The sequence below is a fragment of the Rana temporaria genome, chromosome 12, assembly GCF_905171775.1.
Source record: "Rana temporaria chromosome 12, aRanTem1.1, whole genome shotgun sequence".
In the NCBI taxonomy this organism is placed as follows: Eukaryota; Metazoa; Chordata; class Amphibia; order Anura; family Ranidae; genus Rana; species Rana temporaria.
Genome location: NC_053500.1, coordinates 9,768,944 through 9,784,774, shown reverse-complemented (window position 1 = coordinate 9,784,774; position 15,831 = coordinate 9,768,944). Strand labels below are relative to the sequence as shown.

The window sequence follows — 15,831 nt, the reverse complement described above, 5'->3', positions numbered from 1 at the left end:
CTAAGCTAATCACATGTGCTCATGTGAATGATGTCATTTTGTCTATAAATCTATGCTAGCAATAAAGACTCTCCCTCTTGACGTTTGGACACCAAAGAAAGTGTGTTTTTGTCCTTGCTTTCCCAATTCGGATCAACGGCAGAATGGGTTATGCCCTGAGGTTGTGTCAGGGGTTATCAATCCTTTTCAGTGTCACCAACAAATCCCTTGTTAACATGTTAGCAAGTCTGAAGTCCTGGGTTATGCCCGGGCAAGTTAAATCCTAACCATCAACTAGGCTTCTCTAACGTCAGTTTTAATAAGTCAGATTCCCATGGAGTTACAGGGCATCCACTTCTTCTGCTAGAGGATCCATCTACCTTGACAAGTGAGAAGTTCTGCCCAGGACAGGATACAATCTATATTGCTTACCTCAGAGAGACTTCTGGTTCTACCCTAATGGTTGATGCTGTCACCTGTTTAACTGAATGCAGGTCAGATGACCCTCCAGCAGAAAGGTCTTGTGCTGCACAGAGGATCAATTGATCTGAAGCCCCAAGAAGTGGATCAGGACAAAGCCCCCTAAATTGACAGGGTGCACAGGATTCCTTTCCAGACTGACAGGTTGGCATCAGTCGCGAGGATCTTTGAAAGATGGGAAAGAAGGACCTCCCAAAGTTTCAAAGCTGGATTCCTGAGCCACCGAGCCAGAGACAACCTGGTCCTGGGTACCAATCAAATCTGTCTGATCAGAGACTAAACTGACTTGTCCCACAATAACAGAATGCTGGTTTTAGGAGACCTAGCAAGAAACTGGGCAATCAAGACTGTCTCAGGAAAGGAAGCAATTATCAGACCCTGGGCTCTCATTGCTAAAATGGGGAGAGAAAGTTGACACCTGGACAAAAGAGCTCAAATCTACTATTGTAGAGTCTAATGTTTCTCCTGTGGAAGAAACATTCTGACCCGAGCTGTGTCCAGGACTAGACCCAGATACTCCAAACAATGAGACAATTTCTGAATCATCAGGAAGCATCCAAACCTTTGTAATATCTAGACAGTGAAAGCCATGATGTCTGACAAGCCTGTGCCTGATGTTCACCCAACTGGAGGTTGCCTAAATATCCAACAATGGGGAAGCCATGGGAGCGCAGCAGGGCTAGTTCTGGGGCCAGCACCTTGGTGAAATACCAGAGGTACAAGTGAGTGGCCGAAGGGCAAGTCTATGAACTGGTAGTGTAGCAGTCCACAGCAAAGATTAGTAGGAAAAGTTGATGCACTCAAAACGTGCAGGTACGTATCCTTGATGTCCACATAAGCTAGAAATTCTCCCTGGTGAAAGGAGGCAATGATGGACCTTTGTGGATTCCTTGTTGAATTTCTGAGCTCAAATGAAGACATTTAGTGCTTTGAGATCCAAGATGGGGTGGATGCCCCTTTAGAGTTTGGGAACTATGCTGAGCAGGTTGAAGTAAAACACCTGAACCTGTTCTACCACAAGAACTAGGGCAATGACACCTTGATCCAGAAGACCAAAAAAGTCTCGATGAAGATCTGCTAATTTGTCTAGTGACACAGGAGGGTTCAAAGTAAGATACCAAGAAGAGGCCAAGGAGCAAAACTCCTGCTTATAACCCTTCAAAACCACCTGGTGTTCTCTGCAACTGGAGTCTGTGTAATTACTGCCGCCACACCACGCTGCACCTCCCAACACAGTTATTGGATGATCCGTTTATAAAATAATTAATTGATGGAACTTCTCACCTTTCCTTCCACGCCCACCCCGCAGTCGGCTTCCTGGATCATGCTCACATCATTCCCCCCATCACCTGAAACCAAAAGAGAAGGAGAAACATTTGTTGGCTATTCGCAGCAATGAGCAACACTCACTTCAAATCTGTTATGGATCTGGTCTATGAAAAACTGAAAACAGTGTATTTAATGTCATCCAGAGTCCTTGTTTTACTTTTTGCAAGGATACAAGCTACACTTTTATTCCAGTTTCCATCGGCCCAGCATACCAGGTGACGGTGTTATGTTAGCCCTTTATAAGGTTCCATTTGGAAAGAATATTGGTGGATATTTTCATATTCTTTTTCCATTCAACGAATGTTTTAATCTTCATTGAGTAATCATATGGGGCCGTATTTAGGGCATATAGATGTGTCTATACCAGGCCTGGGCAAACTCGGCCCTCCGAGTGAAACTACAAGTCCCATTAGACATTGCAAGACCCCGACAATCACAGGCATGACTCCTGGAGGCAAGCGCATGATGGGATTTGCAGTTTCACCACAGCTGGAGGGCCGAGATTGCCCACCCCTGGTCTATACCCTCCTCTTATGTGTGCAGAGAGGGCTTCGGGTAGGAGAGGGCTGCCTTCTCGAATGGGGTTAAGAGCTCTCAAAAAGATTGGAGAGAAAAAGGTGAAAACAAATTGCCTGTGATTTTTCTAGGCTCTAAGGCCCCGTACAGATGAGCGGACTGTCCGATGAAAACGGTCCGCCGGACCGTTTTCATCGGACCTGTCCGCTCGGAGATTTCGGTCTGATGGTTGTACACACCATCAAACCGAAATCCGCGCGGACAGACAGCGCGGTGACGTGGCCGCGCCGTCGCCGCGACGATGACGCGGCGACGTGCGCGACCCTGAAAGGTCAATGCTTCCACACATGCGTCGAATCACTTCGACGCATGCGAGGGATGGCGGCCGATCGGACGTGTCCGCTGGAAAAAGTCAGCTCGGCCGGGAATCCGGTCCGGTCGGCTGTACACACCAGTTTCAGCAGACATGTTCGGTCGTGTGTACGAGGCCTAAGTCTTCACTGGAGTTTTTAAGGGCCACAGCTTCCTATACAGCAGTGCTTCTCAATTATTTTCTGTCATGCCCCCCCCCCCCCCCAGGAAGAAGAAAACATTTTGCGCGACTGTAAATAGTATCATTTGTCTATAAAATTGTTATAAGCACACCTCTGCATAACACTGTATCCACATATCCCCCCACACAGTATTGCCCTTCTTCACATATCCCCCCACACACAGTATTGCCCTTCTTCACTAATCCCCCACACACAGTATTGCCCTTCTTCACATATCCCCCCACACACAGTATTGCCCTTCTTCACATATCCCCCCCACACAGTATTGCCCCATCACATATCCCCACACACAGTATTGCCCCCTTTACATGACCCCCATCACATATCCTGCACACAGTTTCCCCCATCACATAACCCCCCTTTTCCCCCCACAGCACAGCCCCCACTCCTCGTCCTTAACATTTCCATATATTTTTCCTCCCTTCCTCCCTCTCCACTCCTACCTGTAACTTTTCAGCGCGGAGAGCAGGAGGCGGGACATTCGTCAAGTGAAGCCGCAGCAGCACTGGGCGGGGCGACTTTTGGGCGAACTGGTGATTGGCTGCTAGGACCGCCTCCTAGCAGCCAATCACCTGCCGTCCAACATGACAGGCTGCTACCTCTCTGGTCCCGTCCCCCAGTTCAAAAATGTCCCGCCTCCCGCTCCTCTAACTGGCGGAGGAGGCTGGGGACAGAAGCGGATACTAAATGGCGCGATCGCCGCGGTCCGGAACGCGCGCCCCACTATTTGAGAAGCACTGCTATACAGCAACATGTGAAGCTTCATTTTGATCAAAGTGGAAAGTTTAAATCTGAACTCCAAGCACAAATCTTATGATATACGTATAAATGCTTCTATACCTTGAAACATTTTCTAGGTGTTACAGTGCACATACCCACTTGTTATTTAGAAGCCCAGCCTTCCTTGTTCTATGAAAAGCTGTTTGCTCCCCATGTAGCCTGATCATTAGACCGGTGGCCACTGAGACCTCTATCCCCCTTGCTACCAGTCTTGTACAGCTGCAATGGGCACAGTGAGGCTGCAATAGTGGGCACAGTGAGGCTGGAGTCTCAGAACCCTTGTCTGATCGGTCAACTGTGCTGTAAAGTTAGATTGACAGACCAGGAGTCTGATATGCATTAAATCTTTGGACGTTATGATTCCTGGTGTGCTGGCGAGTATATATATATATGATCTGCCGCACACACGCCCAAAGTCCCGCCAAATCCCAGGGCATGATGGGATTTGTAGTCTTAGTGAGTGACGTCAAACACTAAGGCTGGGTACAAGTTGTTTTTTCTGTTCAACCCAGCGGGCCGAATGAAAAAACACCCGAGAGGTCACCGTCCTAAGCAATGTTAGTGCGGCGATCTCCCCCCACTGAGCTATTGTGTTCTGACAGGGGACTCTAATCAAAAGACCGGAGATTGTCAATCCGGAAGGAAGACGGGCATGCAATGCAAAGTAGCACATTATGACATTGCCTTGCAGGAGGACATTTTAGCAGGGCCAAAGCTTTTTTAGGGCGCTACTTCTCCTGTGGGTCATGGGAGTGCACTTAGTTCTTCGCTCTTGTGACCCGTATTCAATGCCTACGGTCAATTGATAGCACTCAGTCACTGCCGACTCTGGACAGGACTTTTATATATCGGATTAACCCAGATGCCCGAGCTGCCTCAACCTCTCAGTGCACAGCTAAGAGCCTGAGCTAGCTGCTCCAAGAAGAGCTGGAGGGGCAGAGCAGAGAGCCACCAGTCACTGGCTCTCTGCTCACTGAAGACTGAGAACTGAGCAATCAGTGGTCTTTGATCGCTCAGTTCTCAGGCATAGAGGCGAAGGGGGACAAATGCAGCATCGTAGCATAGCTCCATCCACTTAGGTGAGTCTGTATGTTTATTTTAATCCCATACTTCCCATTTAATGTATATCAAATGCCAACAAAAACTCAGTTTTGTTTTTTGTTCGTCATAGTCTCATTTGGTAGTTTTCCCTTCAATTTCTGTCCTGTAGACACATCAAGCCGTCTGAGAGTCGGTTCACTCAGGGGCGACTCGTCAGGTGACTTAGCCGCCTGACAAGTCACGCTCCGCTCTGTACTATGGAACCGTTCTAATAGGAGCGACTAAAGTCGCTCCAACTTGGTAAAAGTTTCCTGTACTACTTTGGAACGACTTCAGGGTGACTTGCATTGACTTCAATACAGAATTCATTTTGCAAGTAGCCTATGAAGTCGTGGGCAGATCGCCTTGCCGAGTCGCTCAGCAAGTCGTGCCGCCCAGTGTGAACCAACTCTTAAGGTGCAATACAGACTGCCACTCATTTATAAAAAGACACACACGCTTTATAAAAGAAGGAAAACAAAGGGCTAGATTCAGGTAGGGGCGCGCAATGTTACGGCGGCGTAGCGTATCGTATTTACGATACGCCACCATAAGTTAGAGAGGCAAGTGCTGTATTCACAAAGCACTTGCCTTCTAAGTTACGGCGGCGCAGCGTAAATGGGGCCGGCGTAAGCGCGCTTAATTCAAATGCGGATGAGGGGGCGTGTTTTATGTAAATTCTTGGTGACCCGACGTGATTGACGTTTTTTTTACAAACGGCGCATGCGCCGTCCGTGTACATATCCCAGTGTGCATTGCTCCAAAGTACGCCGCAAGGACGTATTGGTGTCGACGTGAACGTAAATTACGTCCAGCCCTATTCGCGAACGACTTACGCAAACAGAGTAAAAAATAAAAATTTCGACGCGGGAAGGACGGCCATACTTAAAGCGGTTGTAAACCGCATAAACATTTTTTTTTCCCTCAAACCTGCAAGGCAAAAGGCATAATCAGCTAGTATGCACCGCATACTAGCTGATTATGAAATACTTACCTCGGAACGAGGTGAAGAACACTTACCTGGTCCACGCCGAGCGAGATATCATCTTGCTCCGGCGTGTCTTCCGGGTATCGCCGCTCTAGCGCTGTGATTGGCTGGAGCGGCGATGACGTCACTCCCGCGCATGCGCGCGGGAGATTTCCTTTCCGGCATGGGTCGGCGGTGCCGGCCCTTCAGCCGAGGATCCCCCCTGCGCATGCGCCGCTGCAATCAGCGGCGCATTGAGAGGGGAATATCTCCTAAACCGTACAGGTTTAGGAGATATTCTTTATACCTACAGGTAAGCCTCATTATAGGCTTACCTGTAGGTAAAAGTGAAAAAAGTGGGTTTACAACCACTTTAACATTGCATGCGCCTCCTAATAGCAGGAGTAACCTTACACCGAAAAAGCCGAACGTATCTAGGTCATTTGCATATTCTACGCTGAAAAAGACGGAAGCGCCACCTAGCGGCTGGCGTAAAATTGCACACAATTATACGCCGGCGTATTCAAGTTACGTCGGCGGAGGAAGCCTATTTTTTAAACGTGTCTGCCTTTGAGAATCGGCGTAAAGATACGACGGCGCAGATTTGAAATTACGGCGGCGTATCTGTAGATACGCCGCCGTATCTTGTTGCTGAATCTAGCCCACTATCTTTTATAATTATGCTGTCTGTCTCTGTGTATTCCCCCTGGTTGCTATAGGCAACATGAAAAACCCCTCCATCAGACACTTTTGGTTGCAAAGCTCACAGTGAGGTGCAGGTGTGGTAGGTGTGCAGGACCACAATGTGGCCCTTTCTTCACAGATATGAAATGTGGGGGGATTTCTTATCATGAAGAGACAGTCATTGCTGGAGAAGCTTCACAGGAAAACATCTTGTGGTTCTGCTCAATACAGGTGCAAAACCTCCACAATCACAAGTGTCACGTATTGTGCTGTCACAGGAATACCATTTATTTTCCACCCACAAAACAAACAAGATATAATCTGAGAAAAAAAAAAAAAACTGCAGCACCTCAGATTAGAACAGAGATAATTGCAAAAGGAAATGTGACATCATAGAATAATAATCCATCAATCTCAGAGTATCATAAACCCGGATCAAAATGTCTACAGGTCACTTTTTCTACATGGTGGAGCTCAGTGATAATGCTGGGATTTCTCAGCAAAATACCCTCCTTTAGAATGACTTACCTTCTCAGCCAGTTACCAGCCCTAACATGAGATGGGAGGATTCCCCTGGTAACGGTAAAACCAGAACAGTAATGGCGCGTACACACGACCGTTTTTCATGCCATGGAAAAAAAATGACGTTTTTCTGCCTTGCCTACACATGATTGTGAAAAAAAAAAAAAATGCTTGAGCAAGGCGCGGTTATGTACAACACATACGACGGCACTATAAAGGGGAAGTTCCATTTGAATGGCGCCACCCAGGGCTGTCTTAATGAGAGGGCACACCTGGGCACTGCCCAGGGGCCCCAGCTGTATGTGGGGCCCCTGCACTTTCCCCAAAAAGCAGCTGGTCCTTGAGCCCACGCTGCCCCCAAAAATAGCATACTAGCTCATTATGAATTACTTACCCGAGATCGAAGCCCCTGCAGCCGTCCTCGTACACTGCTCTGGCGGCCGACATCTCTCCCAGGGGTTACTTCCGGGGTTTCACGGCTCCGGCGCTGTGATTGGCCGGAGCCGGGATGATGTCACTCCCGCGCATTGGCGCGCGGGAGCCGCCGGTAACCGCACACAGACTGAAGCAATGGCACAAATGTGCCATTGCTTCAGTTTGCCCCAGTGCGCATGTGCTGACGACATCGGCACATGCAGGGGTTGTCTCCTAAACCGTGCAGGTTTAGAGATATCCTGGGTAGCTACAGGTAAGCCTCATTATAGGCTTACCTGTAGAATAAAGTGGTCTGTAAAGGTTTACAGCCACTTTATAATGTGGAGCGCCAGCCAGGGGCGGACTGACAACTCATGGGGCCCCCGGGCATCAGAAGACTATGGGGCCCCTGGGCTTACAGATGTCCACCACGCCAGGAGGCAGTGCAGAGGCGGGGCAGCTTAAATCTCTTGATTTTCACATCAGAAGCATGTTGGTTTCAGACATATCAGGGACACATGTAAAAAAAACATACTGGTTTTACTGAGCCTTGCAACCCTGATGGGGCCCCCTAGTGACATGGGGCCCTCGGGCAGTGCCCGAGTGACTCAATGGTCAGTCCGCCCCTGGCGCCAGCCAAAAGCGGAAGCTCCGTTTGTCTGCCTCCTACCTACTTGATATCAGTTTACCTGCACTGTCTTCATTGTAGGGGCCCCAGAGCATTACTTTGCCCAGGGGCCCATGATGCTATTAAGATGGCCCTGGCGCCACCCTTTGGGCTTATTATGCAAATTTCCTTTCTCATAACTTGCTTCTTTTATTTCCCCGTCATTAAAGCCTACACACGACCATTTTTAACGACGAGAAAAAATAGAGCAGGTTCTAAATTTTTAATGCCCATTTTTCTCGTAGAGAAAAATGCTCTGGAGCCCACACATGATCGTTTTTTTTTTTTAAACGACCAATTTAAAAAAATTGCATTTTTCTCGTCATGAAAAACAGTCGTGTGTACGCGGCATTAAGGCCCGGTTCACACTGGTGAGATGCGAGAACCCTGCAAATCCACTGCGGGTTCCCGCATCGCACAGCAGTTCACACTGCCATAGGCGAACTGCTGGAGAGTGTCATTATATGTTAACGACGCCCCCATTTTAGCTCACGTATCGCACTGCGAACTGACAGTTCGGACATGAATCGGATCGCAAGTGTGTGAACACACATGTGATCCGATTCTGGTCCAAACAGAAAAAGGGGTCCTGTGCGCGTTTGGACCGAATGCGGTGCGATATTAGCCCATACTATCTGTATGGCTGAAATCGCACCGCACAGACATCGCATGAAATGTGAACAACAGTGCGCTGCGAATTACATGCGATGTCTGGCATTGCACAAGTGTGAACCGGGCCTATAACACTGAAAACGTTCTGTGCCCCTCGATGGACGTCAACAAAAAGGATTTAATGGAGAGTAAAGAAATCCTATTTTTTACGATGTGTATCTTCTGTCATGCAAGAAACTAAGGGGGCTGCCATTTCTGCTGTCCTTTTTAAAAGGTTAGTTGCCTGGCATTCATGCCAACTTTGTGGTTTCAATACTTCTAGTCAGAGGCGGCTCTAGGCTTTGTGAGGCCTTAAGCAAAACTTAGACATGGGGGCCCAACTCATGCCCATAATGGGTAAAAAAATTAAAGAAAATAAAAATGGCTGCAGAAAGATGCACGGATCTAGCATACAGTGATTAAGCAGAGCCAAATTTGGCGGCCGCGAGGCCCCTGCGAGTGCGAGGCCTTAGACGACCACCTAATTTGCCTAATTACAGAGCCGCCTCTGCTCCTAGTCACTGCCCAGAAAAAATACAGACTGTAAATTTATGAAGACTTAGAAAGCTCCAGAGACGTGACCAGCTACAATTTTCAGAAGCACATTAGCAACATATTTCTCTCATGGCAATTCTCTTTTATGATACTTGAGCTCCAATGATGTAAACAAGACAGCAGAAAAGATTGCAGTAAACACTGAATATTCTCCGGGGGGAGGCAAGCACAACAGCTCCATACCCACGGCGCAGGTCAGCTTCCCGGTCCTTTCTTGCAGCAGCCGCACAATCTGAGCCTTCTGGGTGGGAGCACAGCGGCAACAAACCACAGCAGGGCACTGACAAGCCAGTTCCATAAATTCATATTCATAATACTTCAGACACACCTGCAGGACAGACAGAAAAATAATTAGGACTAAAACAGTAAAAGCCTTGGATTGTGAGTATAATTCGTTCCAGAAACATGCTTGTAATCCAAAGCACTTGTATATCAAAGTAATATCCCCATAAGAAATAATGGAAACTCAAAGGATTCATTCCACAACAATTGGATTCATAGGTCCTTCACTTTATACTCCATATAAAAAGATGATAGCAATGTGATTGGTTGTGTAACCATAAAATGTCCGTCCACAAAGGGAAGCTTCCACAAGGGGATTAGAAGCAAAATCCAGCAGGAGCTCCAGAGTATAAGAGAGAAGAGAGGCGCCTCTAAGTGTAGCAATATGTTGCTAAATGTTGTACCTTTATTAAATGTAACCATATTGCTACACTTAGAGGCTCCTCTTCTTTTTTATGCTCAGTTGTGACATGACGCTACTCTTGTCTTGCAAAAACACTCTCAAACCAAGTTACTCTCAAACCAAGGTTTTATGGTACAGTGAGGGGAAAAAAAAGTATTTGATCCCCTGCTGATTTTGTACGTTTCCCCACTGACAAAGAAATGATCAGTCTATAATTTTAATGGTGGGTTTATGTTAAAAAAATCCAGTAAAACGCATTTCAAAAAAAGTTATAACTTTATTTTCATTTTAAAATAAATTTTGAAATAAGTATTTGATCCCTTATCAATCAGCAAGATTTCTGTCTCCCAGGTGCCTTCTATACAGGCAATGAGCTGAGATTAGGAGCACTCTCTTAACCACTTAACCCCTGGACCATATTGCTGGTCGAAGACCAGAGCACTTTTTGCGATTCGACACTGCGTCGTTTAAATTGACAATTGCGCGGTCGTGCGACGTGGCTCGCAAACAAAATTGGCGTCCTTTTCCCCCTACAAATAGAGCTTTATTTTGGTGGTATTTGATCACCTCTGCGGTTTTTATTTTTCGCGCTATAAACAAAAATATAGCGACAATTTTGAAATGCATGATATATATATGAATGCCGCCGGCCTCGACCATTTACATATGAATGTTCCTGTTATTTAGTAGCAGCACTTCACACAGAGATATCAGGACACAGCAAAGGACTAAAACTTTTAGGGACAAGGGAATTTAAACTGGGATAGTTGGTAAGTATGAGGCAGCTGCTTTGGACCCCACAACAATGACAGGGCCCCCTTTTGCCCTGCCTTAAAGACGGCCCTGCACAGTTCATATGTTGGAAAATCTGACATTCAAAAATGCTCATTATTGCACCTCTACACGTTTATATTCAGGACGGTCATAAAGCTTTAATGAGGCTATATATTTCTAAGCTTACTCTTTAAACTTACTGAAATTCTTTTTGAAGAGTTGGAAGAATCTTCACTCCATTGCCAAGGAATGCTACCTATCCAACCACAAAGTATACACCGCTCAGGCAATCAGTAGATGACTGACTGCTCTAGGTGCTCACCACCAGAGAAAGTAGAAGAGAAAAAGGATAACGGTGTAGCACACCACAGTGTAGTCAAAATCTTGAAGGTTCTTTATCGTTGCCAAGTCAGACAGATACACAGGAACAGTTGACGCGTTTCACATTAATTACTTAGCAATGCTCCCTAAAATATATTTGCAACTCGTATACCTGCATCTCCTGTGGTTCCCCCTAGGTCAGTGATGGCGAACCTTGGCACCCCAGATGTTTTAGAACTATATTTCCCATGATGCTCAACTTACACTGCAGAGTGCATGAGCATCATGGGAAATGCAGTTCCAAAACATCTGGGATGCCAAGGTTCACCATCACTGCCCTAGGTCATTACAGTGTCTCGTGGTAGGGTTGTTGGCAAGAGAACCTGTCAGGGCTGGGCTCAGCCCTTCCTTCTTTGTGCTGGCAGCTCAGCTGTTGGCTAATTGCCAGCTTCCATCTCTCCACAGTGATCCACCGGTTGATGATCCGCTCTTCAGCTCTACCAATTTAAGGACTTACAGTTCATTTGCTCTTCGCCTTCGCCTGTGTCAACATCACTAGAGACTTTCTCCTGCGTTCCAGTTGAAGACCTGCTTGACTGAAATCCCCTCTGGCTACAGATCCTGCTTGCTGTTCCACCACCTTGATCGCTGACTTTTGGACATTGGCTTGGCTGACTACCCGATCCGGTTACTGAACTCTGGCTATGTTTTGACTACGCTTACTCTGTTTACCAATTTTTTATAAAACCAGTGTGATTTAACTGTACCTCTGTCTCAGGCTGCATTCACACCTGAGCGTCGGTCGTTTTTTCGGGCGTTTTATCGCGCGTATTCATGCTTATTTGCACGTTTGCATACAGCATTGTCCGACGTTTTTTATTTTAGCCAATAGGAAAAATTATCATCTTTTCATCACTTGTTGCTATGTTGGTAGATTTTTTTAATCTTCTGCCTGGGTGACAAGTTCTATTGATTAAAGCGACGAAACGCCCGTAGCAAACGCTCGTTGTCGCGCTAGTCGCTTAAATCGAGCGTTTCCATTACTTTCTATGGGAAATGGAAACGCTCAAAACGCCCGATACGCGTGACAAAAAAGGGTCCGGAACTTGTTTGAGCTTCAGGCGTTCGGCTTCAGGCGGTCGGCGTCAGGCGTATCGGCGTACAGATGTGAACCATCTCCATAGGGAATAATGTATTTTTTCCCCTCTAGCGTATTTGAGCGTCGCGCTTCAGGCGACAAAACGCTCAGGTGCGAATGCAGCCTCAGGCTGCATTCACACCTCCGCGACAAGTAACACCGCGTACGCGGCGTATTTTGCCGCGAATAGTGTAACTTTTTTTTTTTTTTTTTTTACAAATCCTTCCCATTGCTTTGTATGGCCGAACGCCAATGCCGCCTGAAAAAAAGGGTCCGGGACTTTTTTTCAGGCGGCAGGCGTACGGCGTCTATGAGATGTGAACCATCTCATAGACAGCAATGGGAATTCTCCCCTTCAGCGGCACGAGCGTCCGGCGTCGGGCGTTTTGTCGCGGAGGTGTGAATGGGGCCTCAGTCTGATTCATGGTTTCTGACAACCACAGGAGATTATACATAAAGTGTCTACTTTAAAAGGGCTTTTTAGAACACATCCTGTATAAATACCTCCAAGGAGTCCCCAGATATAACCAAGGCGCAGTCGTGCTTTCTCCTAAATGCATTTAGCTCCAAGTGGGCTTCTCCTCGGTTTGTTACCTACAGTAGAACACAAAGTAAATTTGTTAGATCTCAGGCTCCTGTCACTCTCGATAATCCTTCCATACCCTGTGTCCTTTCCTGGGATACTCACAGACCGAAATATGTGTATGTCCTGGTTTCTGGTCACCAAATGTGCATTCTTTGCCGTGCAGGTTGCAGTCTCTAACTTGTCCCCGGTCAGCATCCAGACCTGAAGGCAACAAAAAAAATAATCAAAAAAACAATCTGTTTAAGGCGGAGCTGGGCTTTCCACCTTAAAACTGTAAAATATAATGAAGGTTTTAGATCATGCTTTACAATATCCTGCTACAGATGTAAATTAGGTTTACGTTATTTGAATATATTGTTAACTGACACTTCCCAAATGCACAAACTCACCTACCCTTTGCTCTACTGGTGCTTAGATGGTTTCTTGTTGATATAGGGCAGTGATGGAGAACCTCGGCACCCCAGATGTTTTGGAACTACATTTCACATTATGCTCATGCACTCTGCAGTGTAGTGGAGCATCATGGGAAATGTAGTTCCAAAACACCTGGGGTGCCAAGGTTCGCCACCACTGATATAGGAGGTCACGTGACTTGCTTTTATTCATCCCATATGACAGCACTGGTGTTTGTATAATTTGGTGCAACGTTTGCAATCAATATAAACATTTAAGCCCCCACAGCACTATGACCAAACACTTTATTTGCATACCTTCATGCCAGCATTACGTAAAGTCTCCAGAGTAGGGCGGACATCAGCTTGCAGTTGGTCTTCTACTCCGGTTAGACACAGCAGTTCCATTTCCATTTCCAGGCTCTCTATCACAGTGGCCACTTTCAGTGAGCGGTCATGAACACTAAGTTTCGCCTGAACATAACGTGCCTGAGCAAGAAAATTATAAAAAAACAGAAACCTTGAGATCAGATTTATAAATCCATCACTGATAAAATTGGCCTGAGACTTAAGTCTGGTACACACCATTAGTTTGTATTCGTTCAACCCAGTGGGGCCTACAGTTTTTTTCCCCAGGGTTTATAAACTAGGGCTTTGAACACTGGCCAGGCCAAAATCTATACAGACACAATTGAAGATGAGGTGAGGACTTGTTATCTTAAAGCAGGGGGTCTCCAAACTTTCTAAACAAAGGGCCAGTTTACAGTCCTTAAGACTTTAGGGAGGCTGGACTGTGGCCACTGGGGGGTAGAAAATGTGCCATTGGCGGTGTCAGTGGGAAGAATAGTGCCCCCCGTCGGTGGTGTCCATGGGAGGAATAGTGCCCCCGTCGGTGGTGTCCGTGGGAGGAATAGAGCCCCCGTCGGTGGTGTCCGTGGGAGGAATAGTGCCCCCGTCGGTGGTGTCCGTGGGAGGAATAGTGCCCCCGTCGGTGGTGTCCGTGGGAGGAATAGTGCCCCCGTCGGTGGTGTCCGTGGGAGGAATAGTGCCCCCGTCGGTGGTGTCCGTGGGAGGAATGGTGCCCCTTCAGTGGGAGGAATGGTGCCCCATCAGTGGGAGGAGTGAAAGGGCTGGAAAAAGGCAAGCAAAGGGCCACATCCGGCCCTAGGCCCCAGTTTGGAGACTACTGTCTTAAAGCATATTTAAACCCAAAACATGCCATCTTTGTCCCATTGGGGAGACTTCCTTTAGTTTTTTGTCCTATAGACACAATAGGAAGTGAGATAAAAAGATCTCCAAAAATATCCCATCCGATGCATTTGCATTAGTCTGGCACTGAGCAATCTTACCTCGAAATCCTGATACTGCTCCTCCGTCAGGGACTTCTTGGCCACAACCAAGACCCGGAGCCCTTCCCGGGCCATATTGCCGCACTGAGGAAGAAAACAGATTCAGGTCAGAAGCCAATCATTCCGGTGCTTGTGGTGTACCCGATACATGGCTTATTGTCTTAAAGCTGATCTCCAGTACTTTAAAAATAAAAAATGACCCATAATGAAGTCTGCCCCATGTCTGGCTGTTCCTTCCTTGTTTAAAACGTTTACTTTTATTAACCCCACACAGAGGCATAAGCAACGAACTTCTAGTGCTGAAACTTACAATTGCATGGATGTCACAACCTCCCCTCCTCCAAGCACAGAACACCTTGCATTTATTAGAGAATGCATGACAATTTGTGAATGGCAGGGATGTTGAGCAAGCGACCCGTACTGATCTCAATACTCCCGATGGGCCAGTACCAGAAGTTTGGCTGAATCGTTGGCAGCAGCTTTCAGTCCTAAAATAATTATTTCTATAACCTTTGTCCTAGAAAAGGAGGGCAATGGTTTGCAGTTGCACTGTTGTTAGATTTTAAATTCATAAATATTTTTATGTGAAAAATGTTTCTGAATCATTGGATTAAACATGGTAGGTTGAGGACAGACAAGGTCAGTTACAGGACGACACTACATCTGTCGTAGACTACATCTATTCTTGAAGCCTACGTCAAGACAGTGGGTGGAGATGTGTTACTTAAAAATACACAAGTGGGTGTTACGTTTATCACAAACCTTCCATGGAGCTAATCTATATATGAATTATGCTTAGCTTGGCTTGGCTTTTAAACCTGTATAAGTATCCGAGTGGTGTGCGTAGTTAGCTAGGAAGCCTTAGGGTCACAACCCTACAGAGAAGATGGGGGTAGGAAGGCCCAATCTGCTGGAAGGGATCTTTCCCAGCAGACAGATCATACCATCATAACATCTATTTCCTCCTTCTGTAACTTTCTGAAGTATCATCCTACCATGATGTTTTACCAGCTGTAACAATGTAAGCATTGACTGTCTTGCTGTCCAGTCTTTGGAAGAATAAACATCGTATAATGAAGGAAACCTGAGTCTGTATATTGGGAACCAAGCACGCCTGGGATGAAGAGAGTTTTGACATATAGCATGACACGTGTTAGAAAATGTTTCTTTCCCCCACCTCCCACATTTTACAACTGTTCAAAAAGATGAACCCTCCCGAATCCACTTATCAACTATTTGCAGGCTCAAGGGGCTGCTGCTCTGGGCCCCAAAACCATGATTTGGCCCGGGGCAGCTTCCTCTTTTGCCCCGTGTTAAAGACGGCCCTGAAAGAAACCTAATTTGTGTGCTCATCTCTGCAGGTGATGGCTGGGAGCATGCACACCTATAGGGATGCTGGAGTTGCTTT

The 15,831-nt window shown here is 46.6% G+C and overlaps 1 protein-coding gene across 1 annotated transcript in view; it reads right to left on the bottom strand.

Annotated features, from left to right (window-relative positions):
- The window catches only part of ATP9A (ATPase phospholipid transporting 9A (putative)), a 122,401-nt gene that overhangs the window by 26,166 nt on the left and 80,404 nt on the right, over positions 1-15,831 (bottom strand). Inside the window, exons 17-22 of the mRNA XM_040331486.1 lie at positions 14,424-14,507; positions 13,393-13,563; positions 12,785-12,883; positions 12,601-12,690; positions 9,362-9,506; positions 1,744-1,808 (exon numbers count right to left, since the gene is read on the bottom strand). Coding sequence (XP_040187420.1) covers positions 1,744-1,808; positions 9,362-9,506; positions 12,601-12,690; positions 12,785-12,883; positions 13,393-13,563; positions 14,424-14,507 — 654 coding nt within the window. The remainder of the gene's footprint in view (positions 1-1,743; positions 1,809-9,361; positions 9,507-12,600; positions 12,691-12,784; positions 12,884-13,392; positions 13,564-14,423; positions 14,508-15,831) is intronic.